At 52.1% G+C, this 24,869-nt stretch overlaps 4 protein-coding genes across 21 annotated transcripts in view; 2 read left to right on the top strand and 2 right to left on the bottom strand.

The window, feature by feature from the left end:
- The window catches only part of ASH1L (ASH1 like histone lysine methyltransferase), a 64,602-nt gene extending 64,193 nt beyond the window's left edge, over positions 1–409 (bottom strand). The window contains exon 1 of one of the 3 annotated variants that reach the window (XM_054182951.1): positions 215–409. The gene's annotated coding sequence lies outside the window, so the exon portion shown is untranslated. The remainder of the gene's footprint in view (positions 1–214) is intronic. The other 2 variants (XM_054182950.1, XM_054182957.1) reach the window with 2 other exon arrangements.
- A 65-nt stretch (positions 410–474) lies between these two features.
- Positions 475–18,393, top strand: DAP3 (death associated protein 3). Of its 4 annotated transcripts, none has more exons than XM_054182970.1 (14): positions 901–928; positions 1,911–1,973; positions 2,666–2,712; positions 6,541–6,663; positions 12,907–13,008; positions 13,784–13,892; positions 14,329–14,421; positions 14,818–14,948; positions 15,305–15,385; positions 15,784–15,942; positions 16,353–16,412; positions 17,105–17,194; positions 18,068–18,185; positions 18,276–18,393. In XM_054182970.1, the coding sequence occupies exons 1-14, from the start codon at positions 916–918 to the stop codon at positions 18,359–18,361; spliced, it is 1,275 nt and encodes a 424-aa protein (XP_054038945.1). In that variant the 5' UTR covers positions 901–915; the 3' UTR covers positions 18,362–18,393. The 4 variants fall into 4 exon arrangements, with proteins under 4 accessions (XP_054038947.1, XP_054038945.1, XP_054038944.1 ...); XM_054182969.1 differs by lacking the exon at positions 901–928 and adding an exon at positions 1,038–1,185; XM_054182972.1 differs by lacking the exons at positions 901–928; positions 1,911–1,973 and adding an exon at positions 475–623.
- MSTO1 (misato mitochondrial distribution and morphology regulator 1) lies at positions 18,394–23,927 on the top strand. Of its 3 annotated transcripts, none has more exons than XR_008463430.1 (14): positions 18,394–18,593; positions 18,719–18,818; positions 18,893–18,947; positions 19,025–19,088; positions 19,220–19,268; positions 19,964–20,102; positions 20,222–20,339; positions 20,432–20,566; positions 20,682–20,834; positions 21,409–21,540; positions 21,706–21,890; positions 22,089–22,224; positions 22,335–22,453; positions 23,438–23,574. XR_008463430.1 is itself a non-coding variant. In XM_054182968.1 (14 exons), the coding sequence occupies exons 1-14, from the start codon at positions 18,519–18,521 to the stop codon at positions 23,674–23,676; spliced, it is 1,662 nt and encodes a 553-aa protein (XP_054038943.1). In that variant the 5' UTR covers positions 18,398–18,518; the 3' UTR covers positions 23,677–23,927. The 3 variants fall into 3 exon arrangements, 2 of the variants coding, with proteins under 2 accessions (XP_054038943.1, XP_054038941.1); XM_054182968.1 differs by having other exon boundaries at positions 18,398–18,593; positions 22,126–22,224; positions 23,438–23,927; XM_054182966.1 differs by having other exon boundaries at positions 18,399–18,593; positions 22,123–22,224; positions 23,438–23,927.
- The window catches only part of LOC128901144 (GON-4-like protein), a 33,307-nt gene continuing 29,751 nt past the window's right edge, over positions 21,314–24,869 (bottom strand). For 6 of the 11 annotated variants that reach the window (XM_054182959.1, XM_054182960.1, XM_054182958.1 and 3 more), the window contains one exon: positions 23,297–24,554. In XM_054182959.1, coding sequence (XP_054038934.1) covers positions 24,405–24,554 — 150 coding nt within the window. In that variant the 3' untranslated portion in view covers positions 23,297–24,404. Of the gene's footprint in view, positions 21,859–23,296; positions 24,555–24,869 lie in introns of those variants that run through there. The other 5 variants (XR_008463429.1, XR_008463427.1, XR_008463428.1 and 2 more) reach the window with 5 other exon arrangements.

A 24,869-nucleotide genomic window follows, 5' to 3' on the forward strand; every position in this document is an offset into this window, starting at 1 on the left:
GCCGGGGATGCCCCGCGCCCGCCAACGGGCCCCAGGGCGGCGCGGCGGTCCGCGGCGCGGCGGGGATGCTGGGCAGCGTGCGCCTCAGCGCCGGTGCGGGGCGGGGCGGCCCCCGCGGCGGCTCCCCGGCCGGCCTCCCCTCCCCCCGGGCTCCGGGCCTGAGGCGGTCCCAGTCCCCGCCCGCCGCCCGCTCGCTCGCTCGCCCGCTCCGTACCGTGTCAGCGACAACAGGGCCGGGGCCGAGGACGGGCTCCTCCGCGCCGCATCTTCCCAGCCGCCGGCGCGGACGGGGCCAGGGCGGGACCGGGACCGACCGGCCGCCGCTTCAGCCCTGCTCGGAGCCGAGGCAGCGAAACCAAAATGGCGGCGGCTCCTGCTCCACCGCGAGCGAGCGCCCGGCGCCCCGCCTGCCCCGCGCCCGGCCACGCCCCCGCCCGGCCACACCCCTCGGGGCGAGCCCCGCCCCCGCCGGAGTCGGCGCCGTTCGCCCGGCGGTGGGAGGGGCTGCCCCGCCCCGCTCCGCCCCGCCCCGCCTGTCCCTGCGCGGGACCCGTAGCGGCCTGCCGTCATCCGCGGCCTCCGGCGTGGGGGATCCTGTCAGCGGGGCGGGCCCGCCGCCAGCGGTGAGTGCGGGGGCGGCCGGGGGGGACCGCCCGCAGGGCCCAGCTCCGAGGCGCGGCGGCGGCGGGTTGGGCGCAGCCGTGCGGCGGTGGGGCCCGCGGGGCGCTGGCCGGGACGCGGCCCTGCCGGCCGGCGGCGGCAGGAAGGGGCAGAGCGGCGGCAGGAAGGGGCAGAGCGGCGGCGGGGGAGGAGGAGGGAAGCGGCCTGCGGCGAGCCGGGCGGCCGTTGGGTCGTGTCTGGTTCCCCCTGGCAGGTTTCAGCTCTCCCGGCTCTCTCCGACGGCCCCGTTTCTGGATGCGGCTGAGGGGTGCGCTTGGTGCCTCTCCGTTCCCTCAGCCCCGTGTGTGCCTGGGAAGGGGGAGAACCGCGGGGCGCGGCGGGGAGCACGTGGGGCGGGAGCTGGGGACAAGGCGCGGGGACGGGTCCCGGCGCAGCGGCGGCTGCGGGGACACGGACCGTCCGCAGCCAGCTCAGAGCTGTGCCCGTCTCCCGCGTTTCTGGCGCTTGTAGCGAATATGCGGACAGCAAGCAACCAGAAACGTGTTTTCAGTTTATTCTGGAGAGGTGAGGATTACTTCATGATCTCTGACAGTGTAACTTTCAGGGTTCTCTGCACGGTTTTTACTAGCAAGTTACATTCCGGCCTGTAAGTCCTTTCCCAAAGGCCACAAGCAGACAGGCATTTGTTCTAGGATGGAACGGTACGCTGAGCTGGGCAGCTCTTTAACCTGATCCCGGGCCAAATCAGTGAAATGGCCGCAGTTTTGATCCGCTCTTCTACAGAAGCTCCTCTGCCACGGACAGACAAACCCCGGAGAAGAACCCCCACAGCCTGGGTTAAAGTAGCCGTTGAAGAATTCTGTCAATGTTAGAGGTGCCCAAAATAAACGGAAACTTTCAGATTTTTGTGACTCCTTGATTTTACTAGTTGTGTTTGAGAAAACAGCTTTTCCATCCCTACTTTCTTTACTGTTAAAACTGTGATTTGGAACAAATGGGATGCATTCTCACACAGGGCAGAGTTTCTCCTTCCTCGTCCGCTGTACATGCGAGCATGGCAAAGCAAAATGGCCAAAAAAGCCTCCACAGGCGGATACCTTCATTTATTCTTGAAATAGCAAACCTGGGGCTTAGTTTTCACATATGTGTTGTGCATTGATTGTTAGAGGAAAGAATGTAAAGCATCTTTACAAAATTAACGTCCTTCGGTGTGGAGTTATTTTCTCGTTCTGTGCAGTAACAGTTGTAAGTGCCATTCTGTGCAGTTAAATCATCTTTGTCTTGCTTAGCATTAACACTGCAGTTACGCACCGACTCCACTAAGACAGCTATTCCTTCTAAGGAATCACAAGGTAATTATCTCGCTTTGAATGCGTTGTGTAACTTATTGCAACCAAGAATTCCTAAAGGATCTTTGCTAGGTACTGTTGTTATTTTCTCCTGAGGAAGTGGTACGAAGGCGGCCTTGAATGCCAGCGGAGATGACAGATTTAACTAATTTACTTACATTTTTGCCTTTATTTTTGCATCACAATTGCTCCAGTGTTTTGTTTTGGGGTTTTTTCTCCTGTTGCATCAAAGGTGGCTGAGCAGTAGGTATTAATGTAGGATTGGGATGAAGCTGGAAACACAAAAGCATCTTCAGTCCCTGCATTATTCCACTTTCTTCAAAAGAATCACTGGGTAGCCCTTGCTCTTGCATCTCTGAGCAGCTGCAGTCAAAACAGATGCCCTTCCCCAGTAAAAGAATCTGTCCTCCTCACTAGAGGAATGAAATATCTTTACTCATGGAGTAAGTTATTTTGTAAACATCCCTCTGAAAAAAGGCAACAGAGTTAGTGGAATATTTTTTTATTAGGCAAATGGTGCTGGTTACCAGTAGTCACCTGTACTGCTGCAGAGCATTCTGACGGTTTGTCTGAAGTAGTTGTGTGCCTAGACTTCAAGCTTTTTGGGCAGGAACAATTCTCTCCTAGCATAAGATATATTAAATGTAAGAAATAAAAAAAACCAAAACCTAAAAAATCCAATTCTGTTTCCGCAGAAAAAATGCTGAGAAGTCTGAAAGGCCTTGTCTACCATCCTCTAAAGGTAAGTCCTGGAATAGCGTGGTGCTGCTTCCAGCTGTCCTGTGAACTGGAATGACAATTTACAACTGTAAAAAGTGAGAGTTGTCTTACGTTCGTCATCTAAAAACTTGGTGCCTTCTATAAGCCAGTTGTGTAAACTCCCCGTATGGGCAAGGAGACAGCGTGTGGCTGTTCCTTCTTCTACGTTTCTCTACATGCAAGCGAGCCTGGATAGCCGGCTTAAACGAGACATTTGTTAGAAGACTGAAGCTTAGCGTTCTGCAGCGTCCAGAATGCTGAAATCGTGCATCTTCCATGCAAGTGTTTCTCAGAAAACAGAGTCTGCTTGCTCTGCTCTGCTGGGAAGGAAGAAGCCCGTTACACAGAACCACCACCAGCCTTTCACAGAGCCTGCGTCGCTGGTGGGAAGATCGTTTTGCCGAAGACGGCTCAGCACGTCAGGCGGGTGCAGTAGTGTAGTAGTATTAGCTCTGCCACAACCACACAGCAGCGCTGTGTTATCGGTAAAGCCTCCGTGTATTATAAACAGCATAATGAGTTAATGTTGCGGATCTGGAATGACTTCTTAACGGTAAAGAATTTCAGCTGGTTTGTTTGCTCTGCTCTTCTGATGTTTTTTTTGCTAGTACCTAGTGACACGCAGCCATTTTAGAGGATGACTGTAGAACTACTTGTTTCCAGAGACGAGACTCTGGTTTTACAGTACTGTTCGTATGATGGCAGCCTTTATGAAATAAACAGTCTTTTCTAGAGACTTAAGATATGTGGAAACATGTAGGAACAGCTCCACCTTATGGCACATGACTTTGTGATTAATCTCCATGTACCACGTGATAGTTTGCTGCCATTTCAGGGATCCGAGTTAGACTCCGCTGCCCTTTGGCAGACAGAAACTTACTGTAAAATCCACTCTGTGCTCGGAGGATAAACTGCGTTAAAAGATGATGCAAAAACGTGAGAACCTCATGCACGTGTTAGGATTTACTATGCAGAGCTCTACAGCGAGCCAGAAAGGTACACAGATGTGCTTCTGGCGTTCCGCGTGAAGCCAAGGGGATCAGTGATAAGCCACTCTCTTTTGTTCAGGAGGAGGGACCAAGTGGCACGTTGCTACCATAAAGTCGGAATATCCAATGCATGAGCAGTGGTGTTTGAGGTCACTCAAAGGTATTCTTGTAGCCTGTTAAAAATGCAGATGCACTTCTGCATGAATTTTGTAAACGCAAACGCAGTAATTCAAAAAAGGCAAGTCTGTATCTCTCCGGTTCAGGATAACTCTAGGATCTTGTGTTGATTTTGTAGCGGTTCAGAGAGTTCGGAAGGATTTCGCGTCTCCAGGTACTTAGAAGCTGCTTCTACAGCCCAGCGCAAGCTTCAGTGCACAAAGGAAAAGTTCCAAAGCATTACAAGGCTACACAGTGATTTTGAGGAAGACATTTCATGCTAAGGCTTAAAGAAGTGATGTTCTAAAACAGTATCCTTCCGGGAGGAAGATGTAGTGATTTAAAGATGTGATGTGTTCTGTTGGTGGAAAAATAGAAATTCTGTGTGCTTGGCTGCAAGAACAGAGAACTTCAGCCTGGAGAAGAGAAGGCTCTGCAGAGACCTTAGAGCCGCCTTCCAGTACCTAAAGGGGGCCTGCAGGAAAGCTGGGGAGGGACTCTGGAGCAGGGAGTGTAATGATAGGATAAGGGATAACGGTTTCAAACTGAGAGAGGGTACATTTAGATGAGATATTAGTAAGCAATTCTTTACTGTGAGGTTGGTGAGGCAGTGGAACAGGTTGCCTGGAGGAGCTGCAGGTGCCCCATCCCTGGAGGGGTTCAAGGCCAGGCTGGGTGAGGCTTTGCGCAGCCTGGGCTGGTGGGAGGTGTCCCTGCCCAGGGCAGGGGGGTTGGAACAAGATGATCTTTAAGGTCCCTTCTAACCCAAACCATTCTGTGATTCCATGGCTTGACTTCAAGACAAAGCCCGTTCCACACTTGCATCCTGTCTTACTGTGCTGTCCCCTGCTCCCTTCAGAGACCTTTCTAGGAACTGGCTTTTGTTCCACAGAGAATCCAACACTCCTGCTGATCTGCTGAGATTGTGCTTTTAAAAAAGTGTATCGGTAATACGGGTTTGACTAAGTATCATTCGGCTAAAGTCTTGAGCTGTATCTAGGCTCATTTAAAAACAGAGCACACTCAGAGCAAGAGTTAATCCTTGCTTAATTTTCATTCACCATTACACAGCTCAGGGACAAGGGTTTGTGTGGCGCTCCGGAGAGGGGGTATCCGCAGAGCAGTGAGCTTGCCTTTTCTTTTAACTGAGCAAAGCTCACAGCCCCAAGATGTTCACTTGAGATTTGTGGAGGAGGGAATGTGGGATGTTCAAAGAAAATGAGAGGGACTATGGTTCCAGGCCAGGAATGACCTAGGTCTCACACTTTCTAGGTGAATAGGTGACAATAGTTGCATGCTCTAACTCATGAGTAGTTATTCACTTATTAAATTAGCACTTTAGTGCCTTAATCTAGGCTGTAAATTAAGTTGCTTCTGTGGACTTGACTAAACATAGCCAAATAAGACATCCTAACTGATCGTTTGGATTTGAGGAGGAAAAGAACATTGTAGGAACAAGAGAACGTGGTGACAAAAGTGAATGTTTACAGATCTTCCATATTTACACTGCAGTAGTTTGTTATATAGGTATCCAGCGTTGAGTACGAACCCGTTTAATTCCTTCCCTATAAGGGGAGCGAGTGCCGAAATGCTGATTCGGGAGTCCGTTGTGTGTTTAACACGGGGTGTGGGGTAATCTGACATTACGCTGTCTTCTGAGCCCATGTGGCTTTCAGATGACCCCCGGAGGAAAAGGCAGATGACAGCAGGGTTGCATCATGCCACGGAGAACTGAAACAGCTGCTCCTGCCTCTAAACTTCAGTTTATGGCTATTCTCATCTATGTAGACAGACAAAATAGGAAACTACGTGCCGTGTTTACAGTTGGAGCCTGCAACTGTTGCAGTCAGTAATATGAAGGGTGGCTTTCGGTTTTGCTTGCTTTGGTCACCGCCTCTGTTTGGAGCGTACGCTTTTTTAATTCATTGACAAATGCTTATATTTTCTTTCACCATAACATGAGAAAACGCTTGTCCTTCTACTACTCGCTTTCTCGCCTATTTCGGCTGGGCTTTACGGGCATGCTTCAGCAGTCTGTCTCTGGAAAAAAGAATTAATCAGTTTAGCTGGCTGTCTCGGTTTCTCAGCCACGGCTGTATTATAATCAAAGAGTCTGTATGCAGGGACATGGTTAGGAAAATCAGTGCAGGGAATGTAATTATAAATATCAAATAGTGGGCAGCGCTGCGCTAATCCCTCAATAATTTATGTGATTATGGATTACTAGACAGCTTGAATTTTCAAGGTACTAGCTACTATTCATCAGTGTAGGCAGAAACATTGTGGGAAGTTCCCAGCGATTAGACCTTAATGGCTGAACTTGCGCTCTTAAGCAATCTTGAAGGTGATAACTCTTCCAGGTACAGGGCTTGGCTCCCCAGACGACTTACCGTGGTAGCCAACGGAAGTGAATGGAAATGCTGTAGAAGCAGCCATCTGAATGTGAAAAGTAGTTCTAAAGCGTGTGCGTTTTCATGACGAATTTACATTCTAGTGATGAATTTTCATTCTAACAGCAGAGAATTCTATTCTGTATTGCATGCTACCTTGGCCCAATCAGACTGTGCATGCAACGCGTGCACAAAACAGACTACTGACTGGATATTTTACCCGTAATCTTTGACTGCTGAGAAGTTTGTTGCCTGTTTGCCTTTTTCTTTCCATAGTTGGACCATGGGTATGCCCTCCATACAGCAGCCAAGGATTGCTTAAGTTACGTCGCCAGCCAGGATGTCCAAACAGTGGCAGAAAGACCAAGAGCAGTTTTCTGTACCAGCGAGAATGACCCGGTGAGTTGCTGCCCCAGTTGTTACTGTCAGACAGCAAGTGCCTAAATTCTACCAGTCTCCCTGTGGGCGTACTGGAGCTTACTGGGATTGTGTTGTTCTAGTAAACGTAAGGGAAGGGAGTGCCTGGGCCTAATAACAGGCATCTGGACCACGGTCCCCAGGTCAGAGGAGAAGAGGCCATCGCTGTGCAGTGCCCCTGCCTGGGTTTGAACAGGACAGGGCTGGTCCTCTGCCTTGTTCTCCTGGGAACAAGTATTGATTCCTTTGCTATAGTTGCACAGATGAGATAAACTGTGTATTGTAGAAGCTCAGATGTGGCTCATCTTGTCATCAGACACCATTAATTTCAACTCCAGGGTTATTCTTCCCTGACTAACCTCCCCAAATTGGCTATGAAGGAGGATAAAAAACACACCCCAGATGACCTCAGCGCAGCACAGCTCTCCAGCATCATAATTCCAGCCTCACACTCTCCGTCTCAAGCACAGAATGAAGTGGAATAAATGAATGGAATAAGCCTTTGAGGTGCTTTTCTGCTGCCTCTGTAATTGGAGTCTTTCAATACCGATTCCTCTGGGGTCTCTATGGAAACAGCAGCATGCAGATGATCTTACTCACGTGATGTGAGTGTCTCTATAGATTGCACAGAAGAGTCCAGATGGCAAGGATTGTCCCCACTGTCCTGTGCCTACCATTTACGTTGCCAGGCAACTGGCTGTGGCATTCTGACTTCATGTGCCTGATGTTTGGCGACAACCGCCATTGCGTATTAATTTATCAGATCAGCATTCCTCAGACTTGCTGTACTGCAGATCGCGTGTTGCAGCAGAGAGGTTCTGCTGGCTCGCTTCATCAGCAAACCTGATAGCTCTGACTGCACCCGTGCTTGTGCACTGTAAAGTCCCATTAAAAATGGATTAAGAAGACCAGATGAAAATTAAATTTTTAGTACAACTTAGCTTTTATATACCTTTCCATTAGCAAAACACAAAGTGACTATAAACATGAGGATAAAGATACTGACCCACTTTACAGATGTAGGAGCTGAAGTGTGAAGGAATTTACCCAAGGTTATGCAGCAATCAGTGATGAAACTGAGAATGAAAATGGTCTCTGGAGTACTACTCTTCTGTTGGAGTCCATAGAAAACACTGCTGTGCAAAAACACTGCTGCGCAAAAACACAGGTGCTGTTAGTCCATGTCCAACACGTGCAGGAAAACTCTAGGGAATCCAGCCCAGAGTTTGAAATGCAGCTCTGCTTGGAAAAAGACCGAAGTCTCTCGCAGTAGGTCTCCTCTTTGGTCTGTCTCCAAGTAACATCTCCTTACTGCACAGGAGCTATTCACTATTCACTAGCCAGGTTTTTAAAATGTTCTTCCTGTTGCTAAGATTTGCTGACCAATAAACACCAGACCGGCAACTCAAGCAGCTTAGATGATAGCAGTTTGCTGAAGCTACCAAACGGTACCTTTGGCAAACCTGTGCGTACCTCAAACCCCGCAGCTGTACTGAGGTAAAGCAGACAGCACAGGACGCATTCACCTGTCCTACAAGTACCATCCCTCAGTAAGGTATGGAACACGGATGTAGTTACCATGGGCTTTTCAGAGCAGAGGGAGGGAAAAAGATAAGAGAAAAGGCCTGCTGCATGCTGAAAGACTGAAAATCTGGTCTGAAGGGAGGGAGACCGACATGCAGCAAGAATCCCGGGGCTGCAGAATTCATGGGTCTGCAACAGAGCTGCAGCAGATGTGCATGAAGAGTCCCTCAAGGAACTGGGAAAAGCAAAACCATAGAACAGTTAGAGTTGGAGGAGACCTTAAAGATCATCCAGTGCGACGCCCTGCCCTGGGCAGGGACACCTCCCACCAGCCCAGGTGGCTCCAAGCCCCGTCCAACCTGGCCTTGAACCCCTCCAGGGATGGGGCAGCCACAGCTTCTCTGGGCAACCTGGGCCAGGGGCTCACCGCCCTTGGAAGAAGGAATTTCTTCCCCACATCTCATCTCAGTCTCCCCTCTTTTGGTTTCAACCCATTCCCAACGTCCCGTGGCTCCCATCCCTGCTCCAGAGTCCCTCCCCAGCTTTCCCGGAGCCCCTTGAGGGACTGGAAGGGGCTCCAAGGTCTGCGCGGAGCCTTCTCTTCTCCAGGCTGACCCCCCCCAGCTCTCTCAGCCTGTCCTCCCAGCAGAGGGGCTCCAGCCCTCCCAGCAGCTCCGGGGCCTCCTCCGGCCCCGCTCCCACAGCTCCGTGTCTCTCCTGTGCCGAGGCCCCGGAGCTGGAGGCAGCACTGCAGGGGGGTCTCCCCCGAGGGGAGCAGAGGGGCAGAATCCCCCCCCTCGCCCCCCTGCCCACGCTGCTGGGGATGCAGCCCAGGCTGGGGGGGGTTCTGTGCTGCCAGCGCACGTTGCTGGAGTGTGTTGAGCTTCTGATCCATCAACACCCCCAAGTCCTTGTCTCAGGGCTGCTCCTCAGCCATTCTCTGCCCAGCCTGGATTTGTGCTGAGGATTTCCCCAGCCCAGGTGCAGGACCTTGCACTTGGCCTGGTTGAACTCCATGAGGTTTGCATGGACCCACCTCTCAAGCCTGTCCAGGTCCCTCTGGATGGTATCCCTTCCCTCTAGTGTGTCGACTGCGCCACACAGCTTGGTGCTGTTGGCAAATTTGCTGAGGGTGCACTCAATCCCACTGTCCATGTTTCCGACAAAGATGTTAAACAGCACCGGTCTCAGTACTGACCCCTGAGGACGCCACTTGTCACTGGTCTCCACTTGGATATTGAGCTGTTGACCACAACTCTCTGAGTGTGGCCATCCATACAGTTCCTTATCCACCAAGTGGTCCATCCATCAAAGCCACGTCTCTCCAATTTAGAGACAAGGATGATGTGTGGGACAGTGCCAAATGCTTTGCACAAGTCCAGGTAGATGATGTCAGTTGTTCTTCCCTTATCCAACAACGCTCTAATGTCATCGTGGAAGGCCACCAAATTTGTCAGGCGCGATTTGCCCTTGGTGAAGCCATGTTGCTGTCACCGATCACCTCCTTATTTTCTATGTGCCTTAGCAGAGATTCCAGGAGGATCTGCTCCTTGACCTTGCCTGGCGCAGAAGTGAGACTGACTGGTCTGCAGTTCCCCAAGTCTTCCTTTTTTCCCTTTTTGAAAATGGGGGTTATGTTTCCCTTTTTCCAGTCAGTGGGAACTTCACGAGACTGCCACAACTTCTCAAATGGGATGGATGGTGGCTTGGCAACTTTATCTGCCAATTCCCTTAGGACCTGCGGATGAATCTCATCATCCCGTGGACTTGTGCACCTTTGGGTTCCTCAGATGGTCTCGAACCTGGTCTTCTCCTACAGCGGGCTGTTCCTTGTTCACCCAGGCCCTGCCTTTGCCTTCTGTGACTTGGACAGTTTGGTTAGAGCCCTTGCTGGTGAAGACTGAGGCAAAAAAGTTGTTGAGTACTTCAGCTTTGTCCACGTACCAGGTGACCAGGTCTCCCATTTCCTTCTGGAGAGAGCCCACATCTTCCCTAGTCTTCCTTCTGGCTCTGACATACCTATAGAAGCTTTTTTTGTTGCCCTTGACATCCCTGGCCAGATTTAACTATCTGGGCTTTAGCTTTCCTAACCTGATCTCTGGCTGCTTGGATAATTTCTCTGTATTCCCAGAATACCCATCCTTGCTTCCACCCTCTGTAGGCTTCCTTTTTCTGAGTTTGTCCAGGAGCTTCTTGTTCATCCTGGCGTTCAGCCAAGGCTACGGTTGAGCTTCACATTCTCCACCAGCCCCTCCTTGTTGGTGAGAACAAGGTCCAGCATGGCTCCTCTCCTCGTTGGCTCTTCTGTCACTTGGAGAAGGAAGTTATCATTGACACATTCCAGAAACCTCCTGGATTGCTTATGGTCTGCTGTGTTGTCCCTCCAACAGATACCGGGGTGGCTGAAGTCTCCCATGAGGACCAGGGCTTGTGAGTGTGAGGCTGATCCTATCTGTCTACAGAGGGCCTCATCCACTTGGTCTTCCTGGTCTTGTGGCCTGTAGCGGACCCTCACTGTAATGTCGCCTGTCCCTGCCCTGCCTTTAATCCTGACCCATAAGCTCTCTGTCAGCTCCTCATCCATCCCCAGGTGGAACTCCGTGCACTCCAGCTCGTCATTGATGTAGAGGGCAACACCCCCTCCCCATCTCCCCTGCCTGTCCTTCCTGAAGAGCCTGTATCCCTCCATTCCAACACTGCAGTCATAGGAGCCATCCCACCTTGTCTCCATGATGCCATGAGATGAGAGCCCTGCAGGCATGCATACATCTCGGACTCCTCTTTCTTCCCCATGCTATGTGCGTTTGCATAGAGGCACTTGAGCTGGGCCACCGATGAAGCTGGCTTACTGGCCGGAGTGGCTGGAATTCCTTTGTGCTGCACTCCAGGTGCTCTCCTGCTGGCCTGCAACCCTTCTCCGGGTTTTGGGCATCTATTACTGGCGTTGGCATCATACTGGTAGGAGCAGGATGGGTTGTGGTTCCCCTCAGCCAGCAACTCTACCATAAAGCCCTCGTCACACGCTTGGCGAGCCTCTGAGCGAAGATGCCGAACCCCTTCTCCGACAGGTGGACGCCATCCAGCCCCAGTAAACCAGCTTTCTCAAAGCGAGTCTAAGTAGCCAAACCCCTGGCTGTGGCACCTGGCCCTGTCAACCCCCTTCCCTTTCTCCGGGAGGATTCAGGCAGGCAGGACTCAAACTTGTAGGGCCAGCTGCTCGTGTGGCTTCACGTGAGGAAGGCAGCAGGCAGCCAGGCCGGGGCAGCAGGCCCTCTCACAGCTTTCCTCCCTCATCCGCTCATCCGGACAAACCACGCGAAGGCCAGGCTGCACGGGGCGGCGCCCAAGCCCAGACCAGGATTGTCTCGTCTGTCCTAGGCCTCCGTAAATTAAGCCCTGGGTCTACAATGAAGCTAATGAGGAATATAAGGAAAGGTTGGATCAGCCCCCAAATCTGCTAAAGCTGGCAGAAATCATGACTGCTTCCTTTTCTTTCTGGATAGTAAATAAAACTACTTTTTCTGGATCGTTATTAGGCAAAATAAAGAAAACAAGGAAGTTGTTATATTCTGATTCCGTCTCAACCAAAACGGAAGCAATGCACAAGAATAGAGAGGAAGATTTTTTCACTTTGAATCCATGGAAAAGCGCAGAAACGGTAGAGCAGGACATGACAGAAGCTTCAAAGCTTGGCACAAAGCTGCTAAAAAAGCCAGAAAAAGCGTGGCACAAAAGTTGCTAGAAGTCACACGGGAAGTGCTGCAGAACGGTGTCTCTCTATACCCTGTGCTAATTATGCAAGACACAAAAGCTGGTGAGCAGACCAAGAGTAAATAGCTAAGAGCTTTGCAAGTATTGCATGCTAGGAAAATAGAATAAAGGGAAAAACCAGGGATGTAGAACAAGGCGTGAAACGGGTATTAAATTTTCAGATCCAGTAACGACCGCGTCTGGGAGTGCATAGACAGATCTTAAAGTAATCGCTATAAATAAACGCAGAACGATGCAAGTCTGCTGGAGGAATATACTGACCGCTTATGTCACAGCAAGGGACTTGGAATTACTGCCCCAAAAAACAGGTCGTGAGTTCGTAGGCAGACAGTTCTAGTTAGCAAGGCAAACGGCGTGTCAGGAAATACTATTGACAGACAGCAAAGAACAAACCAGGAAACATAATTTTGTTGCAGACTTAAAGGAAGTAAATTTGAATCCAGCAGAGAGCTCAGAAGGGGATCGTATTGCTGTTAAGGTATTGTGATGACAGGAAGTACAAGCGGGCCAATAGAAGATTAGATAAATTCATGAAGTACAAGCGGGCCAATAGAAGATTAGATAAATTCATGAAGTACAAGCGGGCCAATAGAAGATTAGATAAATTCATGAAGTACAAGTGGGCCAATGGAAGATTCACGAAGCACAGGGCCACCGGTGCCCACAGAACGCAGTGGTTCACTTACAAGCTGAAGGAATCCCTGTGTTGCCCGTAGGATGTCCTGTCTTTAGGCTCCTCCTAAGCATCTCCCAGTAGTGTCCTGATACTGTAATTCCTGCTTTATTTTAATATGCTGGTTCTTCTGACTCTCAGGAAGCAGGCACTCGCTGTGAGCGTTCCCTCCCTGCTCCGTTCTCACAGGCTCCCGTCTCCAGAAAAAGAGGTATCAGACTTTCCCGAATGTTACAGTTTGCATTTTACCTTCCCAGGCCAACCACACCGAGCACCACGAGGGTCGCCATTACAGCATTCCGCTCGAGGAGGTGAAAGCGGTGTTTCCACACGGACTGCCCTATCGCTTCCAGCAGCAGGTACTTTATTGTAGAGCTGATTTGTAGGGAGTGGGCTGGTGCGTGGGACGAACGGGACCCATCGGGTAAGCACAGTACCTTCCTGTTGGAGCAGGGGAGGTTGGTGTGCTGCAAGAATGCAATTGTTCCTGGTCCTTACTGTTATTTTCTACACCTAAAGAGTCAGCCTAACCAGAACAGTCAGAAGGGTGTGAGGATTCCACTTTAGGCAATATTCTATCCAATATTTTTCGTTTCTGAGTACATAATGGATTACAGAAATATTTTCCACAGTTACATGTGTATATGAAACAGGCCATCTCATGAGATAAGTTCGTATCAGCAACAAAAAAATCCTGCCTCTCGATTTCTGTTGGGAGACGGATCATGATGGTCGGGCTTCGTAAGCAGCTAACGCAGCCTGCCTGCCTGGGTTTAGGAACAGACGCTTTATCTCCGAGTTCCTAATTCTCGGCGGTCAAGTTCTGATTCATTGACAGGCCAGTTGGCCTCCCCTCCATCCCTGAGGACGTGATGGAACAGCTAATGCTGGAAACCACTTCCAGGCACACAAAGGACAGGAAAGTCATCAGGGGTAGTCGGCATGGCATCACCAAGGGCAAGTCACGCTTGGAACCTGATAGACTTTTCTGATGGCCTGACTGGCCTGGTAGAGGAGGGGAGAGCAGCGGACACTCAGACCCCGCACAGTAACGGTTGGAGACGGAGTCATGCCAGGAACAGCAGTGGTGTGCCAGCACCTAGCGTCATCTTCATATTTTGTTCCTTTTCTCAGATTAAGACCTTCAACGAAGCCTGCCTGATGGTGCGGAAACCAGCTCTGGAGCTTTTCACTTACCTGAAAAGCTCCAACTTTGCGCACCCAGCTGTCAGATATGTGATCTGTATCTTTTACCGCTGACTCGTGGTAGAATGCCAGTTACATACAAGCACCTGATGTTCTGGTCCTATGCTGACTGCTGTGGTTTGCTCATCAGGAGGTGGTTCTGCCACCTGTCTGTCGTTGGCAAAGCTAGCCTGAGAAGTTCATGAAGCCTGTATACTTTTATTCTAAGCCAGAGTTGGCTTACGGCACGGATCTACAATCAGGGCTGTCAGCACAACTAAGGGAATGGGAATGGGAATCATCAGCCCTGATGTTGTGGGCTGGGGGGAGAAGGAACTCTATAGGCTGGTTTGCTGCTGAACAAAAGTACGATGGAATGCCATCCTTGCCTTCACCACCTCTGAACTTCCTGCATGCCTTTGGCAAAAGAATTGCGGTCAAGTAGAAATGTAAGTGTTTTTTTCGGAGACTTTCCTTGACAGTCCGTGTTGGAGATGGTGAGAAAGGAACGGGGAAAACCATGACTCTGTGTCACGTGGTTCACTACTGCGCAAGGCAGGGCTGGCTGGTGCTGCACGTCCCGGACGGTAAGGCCACCGATGCTCTCGGTGTTACTACAGCAAATGCACGTGCTGATCCGCAAGGTGCTGCTTCAGGAGAAAGAACCTTTGTTTTTCCATAGGCTTATAAAGCACAAACCCCCAAAATAAAGCAGAAGATAATTAAGTTATTTTCACATGCTCTCACATGTTTATTGTAGTCAGTCTTGTGCTCCCTGCTGTTGATGAGCAGGACAGGAGACACGCCGCCTGTGGGCCTGCGTGACCTCCTCTGCTCTCAAGGGAGAGTCTTCTCCACTAAGGGTGGAAGACTTTTCTTACCAGTGTAGCAGAATAAGGATGAGAGATACAAACACAGCCCCACTCCCCAACTCATACAATTATTTTGCCTTAAAATAAGCAACTGTTCTATTTTGCTTACAGCTCATCTCTGGGTGAAGAACTGCAGGGAGCTTATGCAGTCTTCCTATAACAAAGAGCGGCTTGACCAGCCTTTGCAAGCATCTTTCTGGCTCAAGAACTTCAAAACCTCAAACGAGCGCTTCCTAAAAGAGGTTTGTAGAGCCTGCCAGGCTCCCTCAGGGACTGCGCGTTCATGGGCTTACTGTCACTGAGCACCTTCATGCGAATGCTAGGTTTGCTCATTTTCGAGAAATGCTTCGTGTGTTACTGCATCCAAACCCACAAACCCTACCCTCTGCTGGAATTCACTTTTGTAGAAAAAGGACTTTAAATCCCCAGTGGGGATTTAAATCCAGACAGTGGGGATGGCTGTTTGCAATGAATACTTCTCCCGGGTTCTGCACTAGTCTTTAACGCTGGCAAAGAACCAGGAATCTTGCCATCCAGACTTCCCTGGCTGCCTTTGCGCTACTGAGTTCCCAGTCTAATCGCAGTTCTCTTACCGCAGATAAAAACACAAAAGAAATACGTGTGGGGCAAACGCGAAAGCACCGAGGCAGGCAGACCGCTGGGTGAAGTGGTGGAGCAGGTAAGGAATAACAACTGCTTCTGGCTTGCTCTCGCCTTTCATTGAACATCCCGTCATCGTGCACGTAGAACAAATCGCTTCTAAAGATCTGACAGATAGGAGTTCTAGGAAACGGAAGGCGTTTCCCTATCAAGAAGGTGGCTGCAAAAAATGTTGTGGCAGGTGTGATGGAAGTTGTACAGAGAACATGCGTAGAAGCAAAAATTAGAGTTTGAAAGTTCCTGCCTCTTTGATGCTCGTACCTTAGACCAGATTGCTCCTTTGAAAGGAACAGACAGACTCTTCACTGTCGTTTCATCTTCCTTCCCCCTTAGAAAGGGCAGACAGTGCCCAAAGTTGCCAGCATTGTATATTAGCCAGAAAACCAACCTGAATTATGTGCCTTTTCCCGCTTGAAGGGTTTAGCTCGCGTGAGAAATGCCAGCGATGCTGTAGGGGTTGTGCTGAAAGAGATCAAGCAGCAATGTCATCTTGGCTCATTCCGACTTCTCGTGGCAGTGGATGGTGTCAACGCACTCTGGGGAAGGACTACGTTAAAGAAGGAAGACAAAAGCCCCGTAAGAAGTGACCTGCTGTGGTATTTCTGCGCTCCTACTGCAAGGGAGAGCAGAGGAGGGTGTTTTGTTCATTTTTCAGTTCTGTAGTAATCCCTGAAAGACATACATTTGGCTTTGCTAGCTTGGAGGGACCTGCAAAGTTCATATTATGCTTTAGACAATTTTTTACAAAAGAAAGTTCTCTCAGTAAGAGAAAAGTGCATCTGCGTCTTGTTACAGCAGGAAAGGTGTGGGCATTTCCCTGTGTAAAGTTACCAAGGCTGAATGCTGCAGTGCTAAGTGCAAGCAAAAAAGAAATGCATCTAAAGGATGCACGTGATCCTTCCAGTCTGATTTAAAATAGGGGAGGGAAATTTATGTCTCAGATAGAAACTGCTGTCAAAAAAAGTGATACAGACGATCTTCACCAGGTTTCTCCAGAGGAGCTGACGCTTGTGTACAATCTAAGGAAGATGATGATGAACGATTGGGTGAGTTCAGTCTGTACCTTTGGGGGTGTTATTCTCAGCAATTAAAGCTACACGCTGATAAGCGCAGAGCTACAGATCTAACGTCCCGCGGCTCCTTCAGCGAAGGAGAGATGAGCGCAGTGCGACTGGTAGGGGTTTGTCTCCCATCAGTGTTTCTGACATCGCCTGAAGAGAATAAGAACAGGTCGAATACATAACAACACTTTTCTTGATTGCCGTGCCAAACACTTCCTGAGCGAGAGGTATTTGATAACCCTTAGGACACTTCGGTTTATGATTTTTTGAACTAATGGGAACTTTTAGTTTCTAAATGTTTTGCTTTAGGAGGACAACTTCTGCTTCTTTTTCACTCCCCCGGATGCTAGTATCTCTAACAGGTAGTCTTTAGATTTAAACGTATATAGAAGAGTCCTTTTTGAAGTTGCTTCGGTAGAAAGCCATTTATAGGTAAGAATGCCACGTTTAAGTGCCAGCCCTGGAAACACCAGCCATGTGTTCCCCATGCTGCCCGTGTACGTGGAGCAGCCCGGGGTCACACGGAGGAGCATTACAAGAAGTCCATTATACAGAATTTTGGAATTGAAGTAACTATAAGATCAAAGAAGGAGATCCCTCACTTGTTTCAGATCAGTCCGTACCTAGTTCACACATGCTATGTTTACAGCTAAAAGGGCTTCTGATCTCCCTTGCAGAATGGAGGTGCTATTGTGGCAACCCTCAGCCAGACCGGCTCTCTCTTCAGACCCAGTTCTGCCTATTTGCCCCAGCAGTTGCTGGGAAAGGTGAGTCATGGGCCCTTTATTTTCATGGAAAATAAACAGAAATCCTGGTTTGGGAACTGCCATCTGGACGTGAGCCAGCAGTGTGCCCAGGGCGCCAAGAAGGCCAACAGCACCCTGGCCTGTACCAGCAGTAGTGTGGCCAGCAGGACCGGGGCAGTGACCGTCCCCCTGAACTCGGCACTGGTGAGCCCCCCCTCAGGTGCTGTGTCCAGTTTTGGGCCCCTCACTCCAGGAAAGACACTGAGGGGCTGGAGCGAGTCCAGAGAAGGGCAACGGAGCCGGTGAGGGGTCTGGAGCAGGAGTCCTGCGAGGAGCGGCTGAGGGAGCTGGGGGTGTTCAGCCTGGAGAAGAGGGGGCTGAGGGGAGACCTCGCTCTCTACAGCTCCCTGAAAGGAGGGGGTAGCCGGGGGGGGTCGGGCTCTTCCCCCAAGGAACAGGCAATAGGAGAAAAGGAATGCCCTCAAGTTGTGCCAGGGGAGGTTTAGGATGAATATTAGGAAAAATTTCTTCACCAAAAGGGCTGTCAGGCATTGGAAGAGGCTGCCCAGGGCAGTGGTGGAGTCGCCATCCCTGGAGGTGTTTAAAAGCCGGGCAGACGCGGTGCTGAGGGACGCGGGTCAGTGGGGGTTTGGGCAGGGTTGGGGTGATGGTTGGACTCGATGATCTGGAGGGTCCCTTCCAGCCTCCACCGTTCTGTGATTCTGTAGCTGCCCGTGGTGGGGGTCACGGCCTGCACGCCCCATCCGGACCCCAGACGTCCCTCCTCGCTCCTATGGACGGACTCCGCCTGAGCTCGGGGGCGGCCGAGCCGCGTCCCCTCCCGTGGCGGGGATCGGGCGGTGGCGGGGGTCTCACCCTCGCCTTTCCTTCCAGGAGGGCTTTGACGCGCTGGACCCCTTTGTGCCCATCCCGGTCCCCAACTACAGCCCGCAGGAGTTCGAGAGCTGCTACCGCTACTACCTGGAGCGCAAGTGGCTGCAGCACGAGAAAGGTCGGCTCCGGGAGCGGGGGGGGGACGGGACGGGGGGGGCCCGGTGTCCCCCGGGGGAGCCGGTGTCCCCAACGCCCGTCTCTCCCGCAGCGCACACCGAGGACGGGAAGGAGGAGCTGCGGTTCCTGAGCGGCTCCAACCCGCGGCAGCTGGAGCGGCTGGCGGGGCCCCTTTAGCCAAATAAAGGCCGCGGCGGCGGCGGATCCAGCCCGGCGTCCGTGTCCCTGTCCCTGTCCGGGTCGGTCTCCGCCCTTCCGGGGGCGGGGCCCCGCGGCTGACGCACTTCCTGCGCGGCGGCGGCGGGCGGGAGCGGTGGCGATCGCTGCGGCGACCATGCCGGGGGAGGCGGTGACGCTGCAGCTGGGGCAGTACGCGGGCTGCGCGGGGGCGCACTGGTGGGGGCTGCAGGTGCGGAGGGGGCGCAACGACCCGGGGGCCGGGGCGGGGGGGGGCCGGACACCGGGGCCGGCGGGGAGGGGGACAGCGGCCCTCCGCCCTGTTCCCGGCCCCGGTTCTGACACCCCCCGCCGCAGGTCTCCGCGCCGCGCAGCCCCGCCGAGCTCCGCGTCTCCACCTTGCTCCGCACCGAGCGGGAGCCCCCCACGCCGCGGCTGGTGGCGCTGGAGCTGAAAGGTACCGGGGGTGGCGTGGGGGGGAAGAAGGGGGACCGGGAGGGGTCACCCCGCCGTGACCGGGCTCTCTCGCAGGCGGCGTGGGCGAGCTGATGGCCGGTGGAGCGGGCACGGAGGCGGCGGCGGCCTGGTGAGTGCGGGCACGGGGGAAAGCGGGGGTTGGAGGCGGGTAACGGGGACAGGAGCTGCCACCGGTTCGCGTTGTAGGAACGGGAAGGTGGCGGCCTACCTAGGGAATGGCTCTGCACCGCCGGACGCCGGGAGCCGGAGGGTGAGTGTCGCGGAGCCCGGCAGGGGCATCGCGGGCTCCCCTGGGCTTTCCTTCACCGGGGCTTGAATGTCCCACCTGGGAAGGAGGAGGCGAAGCGTCGCCTGATGGCCGTACCCGGGCTTTTTCCTCAGGAAGACGCTTCCAGGGATGGAAAGGGAAGTTCCAGTTCCGCGGTTCAAGGTGTGTGGGTGTTTCTGGGCGTCGCTGGTTGGGTTTTATCTGGTTTGTGCTGTCACGGTGGCGTTGGTTTGCTTAGAATCATGGAATTGTTATGGTCGGAAAAGACCTGTAAGATCATCGCGTCCAACCGACAACCTGACGCTGCCCAAACCCCCGCTGACCCACGTCCCTCAGCGCCGCGTCTGCCCGGCTTTTAAACCCCTCCAGGGATGGCGACTCCACCACTGCCCTGGGCAGCCTCTTCCAATGCCTGACAGCCCTTTTGCTGAAGAAATTTTTCCTAATATCCATCCTAAACCTCCCCTGGCACAACTTGAGGGCATTCCTTTTCTCCTATTGCCTGTTCCTTGGGGGAAGAGCCCGACCCCCCCCGGCTACCCCCTCCTTTCAGGGAGCTGTGGAGAGCGAGGTCTCCCCTCAGTCCCTTTTCTCCAGGCTGCTTGCTAGGACTGAAGAGTTCTAGAAAGGCAGAACAAGCCTGTGGCAGCGGGCTGATGCTGGATGACTTGTCAGTGAATGAGCACGAGGGGAGACGGAAAACTATGGGATAAGATTTCTTTGCTTACAGAAATTTGCGTCAAAGAGCAGCAAATAGGTTAAGAAACTGGGTGAGATAAAAGAGCTGTTGTTTTCTTTGTTCAAGGGGATGTTCTGAATTGAAAAGCGCTTTGCTCTTCACATCTGTCCCATTCCAGGTGCATCTCCTGCTCCTTCACGACTTGCTGTTTCCCAGGAGGTTCCCTCGGGCGGCAGCGTGCGGCTCTGGTCCGATTACCTCAACGTGCGCTTGCATCCCAAGAGCGTCTACGTCATCCGTCAGTACATGCACGATGGGTATGGCCTGGAGGTTCGGTTCAGAATCTGTTCTCCAGGACAGGATCTTCGCTTTGCCTTCAAGGAAGAATTACGAAGGGATAAAATAAGCTTCCCCCCCTTCCCTCTTTTTTTCTTAGGGACTGTGGTTGTCTAGAAGCCTTTGGACAAGGTGAAAGTCTCCTGCAGGATCCTGGCTGCGTAGAGGAGCTGGAAGATCGGTTGCACTTTTATGTTGAAGAGTGTGATTATCTGCAGGTTTGACAGCGTTGTCCAAACTCCTCTTGCTTTCAAAATTTTTTCTGTTCAAGATTCAGTAGGAGCTCAGATGCTGCCGTCATTTTACGCAGGGGTTTCAAGTCCTCTGCGACCTGCACAATGGGTTCTCAGGAGTTGGTGCCAAGGTGACGGAACTGCTCTGTGATGAGTATTCAGGAAAAGGAATCCTGACCTGGGGCTTGACCCCGGTCTCGAGTAACGCGGGAGTAAGTAAACAACGGGGAAAACCAAGAAGTGGTGACGTGTTTGTGCCCAGTCTCGAAGAGGCCATTACTCGTTTGCATCTTTGAGATTCTAACGGCTGGATTCTTTTCCCCCCAGGATTCTCGGAAGAACATTTACAGGCTGATGAACACAGCCCTGGGAATCGCCCGTCTCTCCAGCCACAGCTCGCTCTTTTGCCCCATGTCGCTCAGGGGGAGTCTGGGAATCAAGCCCCAGCCCCCCGTTGCGTTTCCCTACGTGGACTGTGATGTACGTACTGTTCACCGGGAAACACCGACCGTGGCTGCCTTTCAGCTTTCTCAGATTTACCACTCTCTAAAAGTGTTTTCTGCAGCTGTGTATTTTCAGCGATCTGTTTTTCATGATGGTGTTCTGCTAAGAAGAAAAAAGGTTTTCTTCCTGCTTTTTCACCGTTAGTGGAGACTTCTCCATCAGCTTTTCATTCCCATAATTTTTTCATACTTTAAAAAACATTTACCACGTTTCCTTTTGCGCAGCCATTCCGTTGGTGTACTGCGTTCAGTTTGGGCCCTGAAAAAAGTGCTTTACTGCGTTATTTGTCCTGTGCAGAGGTTGTAACTCCAGCCTTGCCTGAGCACGAAGCAGCTGCTGACAAGAAACCTGGCACCCTGTTAGCAAACAGCTGACTTGCTTAGCCAAAACCTGAAATAACTTAGATACACGTTTAAAGTATCGTTAAATAATGATAAAACATTAAACACAACCTGTATAAGCATAATGTCAATTGTGCTTTTAAGTTAAACATACAAAAAGCGTTTAAGGAGCAGATGAATTTAACGCCTCCCTTTGTCTCTCTCCGCAGGCATCACTCGACTATCACAGCAGCGCAGTTTTGGCGGCGGCGCTGGATACCCTCACTGCTCCTTACCGGCTCTGCTCCTCCCAGGGCTCCATGATGCACCTGGCCGAAACTCTCACCTTCTCCGGGAGAAAGGTGGGAGCAGAGGGAACGGCCGTCCCGAATCCTCCCAGCTCCACCGGAACCGCTGCCGCAGGCGAGAGCTGCTGTTCCACTCCGCGTCCCGCCAGGCACAGATAACGGGACGTGGGAGGCGTCTTCTAGGCGGTGACTCGTCCCCCGGCTCTCTCTGACTCGCAGGTTGTGGCTGCCTGGGCGTCTCTTCCCTTCCCTGCCCGACCTGGCTGCTTGCTCCCTGATGCTTTGTGTGCCCACCCGCAGGCCGTGCCCTGGAAGCTTCTGTCTCCCTGCAGGGAGCGGAAGGTCAGCGGCTGCTTCGCTCAGTCTGTTGTGCTGCGGGGAGTTGGCAAAGAAAGTCACATCAGGTAACGTTTGAACCGCACCTTTCCCTGCCGAACTCGGGCACTCTCAACAGCAACGGCTTCTTCCCAGAGTCATTCACAATCCTATTGGGAGCGTCGGCTGAACGGAGGGGGGGGGGGGGAAAAGTCTACTGATCTAGTCAGTTACACACTAATTTTATAGCCAAAGAGCTAAAAAGCACCTGTCACTGACGATTTCAGTCACGTTCCCTGGAAAAATTGGTTGTCATTGCAGCAGCTGTGCAGGAAAGCCGCCCGCTTCGCCCCTCCACGCCTGCGAGAGCACGGAGGAGGCTCTGCAGCGGTACTTGCACACACTGTTCCCTGGGGCATTCAGGTTGGTGACAGTTGTTTGTTGGGGTGTTTTTTTTAAGAACAGGGAACACTAACTGGAAAATGAAGGTAGAGTGAGTTCTGGGTAACTTCTGTTCACCTTCTTCCTTGCAGCACATCCCACGTGCTTGAGCAGCCATGCCATACCCAACCTCCGTACCCCCAGTTTTTTTCTCCTCTTCTGACCAGACAAGGCTTCCTTCTGGACAAACCTCCCCATTATCCCTCAGCAGGTAACAAGCGCCCCTTAAAATTAGTTTACAACTGAAAGAGCTCATGGGGCAACCCCGAGTGCAAATCCAGGCTGGGCAGAGAATGGCTGAGGAGCAGCCCTGAGAGAAGGACTTGGGGGTGTTGATGGATCAGAAGCTCAACACACTCCAGCAACGTGCGCTGGCAGCACAGAACCCCCCCCCAGCCTGGGCTGCATCCCCAGCAGCGTGGGCAGGGGGGCGAGGGGGGGGATTCTGCCCCTCTGCTCCCCTCGGGGGAGACCCCCCTGCAGTGCTGCCTCCAGCTCCGGGGCCTCGGCCCAGGAGAGACACGGAGCTGTGGGAGCGGGGCCGGAGGAGGCCCCGGAGCTGCTGGGAGGGCTGGAGCCCCTCTGCTGGGAGGACAGGCTGAGAGAGCTGGGGGGGTTCAGCCTGGAGAAGAGAAGGCTCCGGGGAGACCTTGGAGCCCCTTCCAGTCCCTCAAGGGGCTCCGGGAAAGCTGGGGAGGGACTCTGGAGCAGGGAGGGGAGCCACGGGACGTTGGGAATGGGTTGAAACCAAAAGAGGGGAGATTGAGATGAGATGTGGGGAAGAAATTCCTTCTTCCGAGGGCGCTGAGCCCCTGGCCCAGGTTGCCCAGAGAAGCTGTGGCTGCCCCATCCCTGGAGGGGTTCAAGGCCAGGTTGGACGGGGCTTGGAGCCACCTGGGCTGGTGGGAGGTGGCCCTGCCCAGGGCAGGGGGTGGCACTGGGTGGGCTTCAAGGTCCCTTCCAACCTGAACCCATCTGTAATTCTGTGTGGGGACAGTAGGGTCTAACAGAGGTAAAAGAGAATTAAAAAAAACCAAAAACAACCAAAGACCCCTCACTTTCAAGCGTTTGTATGGCAAAAACTATGAGTGCTGAACAACTCTTAGGCTACAGCCAATGAAGCAGCTGCCTGTGAAGTAGAACAGGGAAACCAATTTTGATCTGTGTATTTAAATCAAGCTGTTTTTCCCCGCAGCTGTTGACAGCATCCCTGTGCTGGCGGCCCTGCAGGCAGCGCCCGTTGTGCGCACGCTCCTCCGGGGCTTGTACAAGGACGTGCAGAAGCTGAACGCGCGGCGCTGGGCCAGCTTCTTCTCTGCCGGAGTGGAACAGGACGACTTCCAGGAGGCCTTAGAGGAGCTACAGACTCTGGCCCAGGCTTACGAAACGGGGTTTGAAGCAGATGAATCTGAAGATGAAGCAGATTCAGACTAACTCGTCTTTATTACTGGAGAGAGGCGAAGTCCGAATAGCTTTAATCTGAAAGTGATCTTAAGGGGAATGGCTCTGGAGGTGGCGCAGCTGCTCCTGCCTTTTCACTTCACCCGAATCCTGGGACAGCCGCTCGCAGTTGTGGCGTAAAGGAGACAAGCTGCTCCTTTTGCGGGCTGTTTTTCGATGTTTGTTTGTTTGTTTGTTGTTTTCTTTTTTTTTTAAAAGACTTTGCAAAACGAAATTTGCTCTACCTGTTAAAGTGAGACCACACAATAAATACAGAATTCTTATCATAACTTTCCCCACGTACAATCAACACAAGGGAAAAACTTACAAAAAAGAAAAAAATCATGTGTGTGTTCCCCATGAAACCAGACATCTTATGGTACAGTATTTACAGGTTCTTGTCGAGGGCTGGCGGCCCAGTCGGCGCCAGGGAGCGAGGTCAGTGTCCGCGGGCATCACTTCTCTTCTTTCACTGCTGCCGCTCCCCATGGAGGTTCCAGAGGGTGTCACCTCCCTCACCCCCTTCTTCCTTCCTTTAGTTTGATACAGACCGAGAAGCGCAGCTTTTCAGAAGTGTAGCAGGAAAGTGAACAAAAAAAAGAAAAAAAAAAGAGGTGCTGTTTGAAGTACCTGTGCAAACATTCATCCACAGCACCCAGCTAGCAGCAAAGCGGCAAACAAGGCTCCGGCCGCCGTCAGGAGCTTCCGGAGCCGGTAAAGCCTCAGTCGTCGGGCTCCTCCTCAGAAAGCAGAAGGTCTTTGTCGGAGAGCTGGTCTGTGTTACTGGTGCTGGTGGCATCCTCCTCATCTTCAGAGCTCCCGTCACAGGATGTGTGAAACAGCCTCATCAGTTCTCTGAACCTGTGGGATACCTGAAGAACAAGGGAAATCCAAGATGATGAGTGACCTAAAAGGGGGCACAAAAGGGAAGTTTCCTATTACCGAGTTCAGGGGTTTGTGCTTTTGATTAAAAAAAACCCCAACACAGTGACATTTTGTGCAAGATTCAGTCATAAACTGACAGAGAAACAGAAGAGCACCGGGTTGTTCACTTTTCCCCGGAAGAACAGTTACTTTCTACGGACTGGCAGGTAAAAACCAGGCAGTTTGGGAAGATTCCTAGGCAGCGATGCGGGGCAAAGTTAAGAAACAAACCCCAGCAGATTCCTTGCGTACTGGAGAAGGCT

Source organism: Rissa tridactyla, chromosome 23, assembly GCF_028500815.1.
Source record: "Rissa tridactyla isolate bRisTri1 chromosome 23, bRisTri1.patW.cur.20221130, whole genome shotgun sequence".
Classification (NCBI taxonomy): Eukaryota; Metazoa; Chordata; class Aves; order Charadriiformes; family Laridae; genus Rissa; species Rissa tridactyla.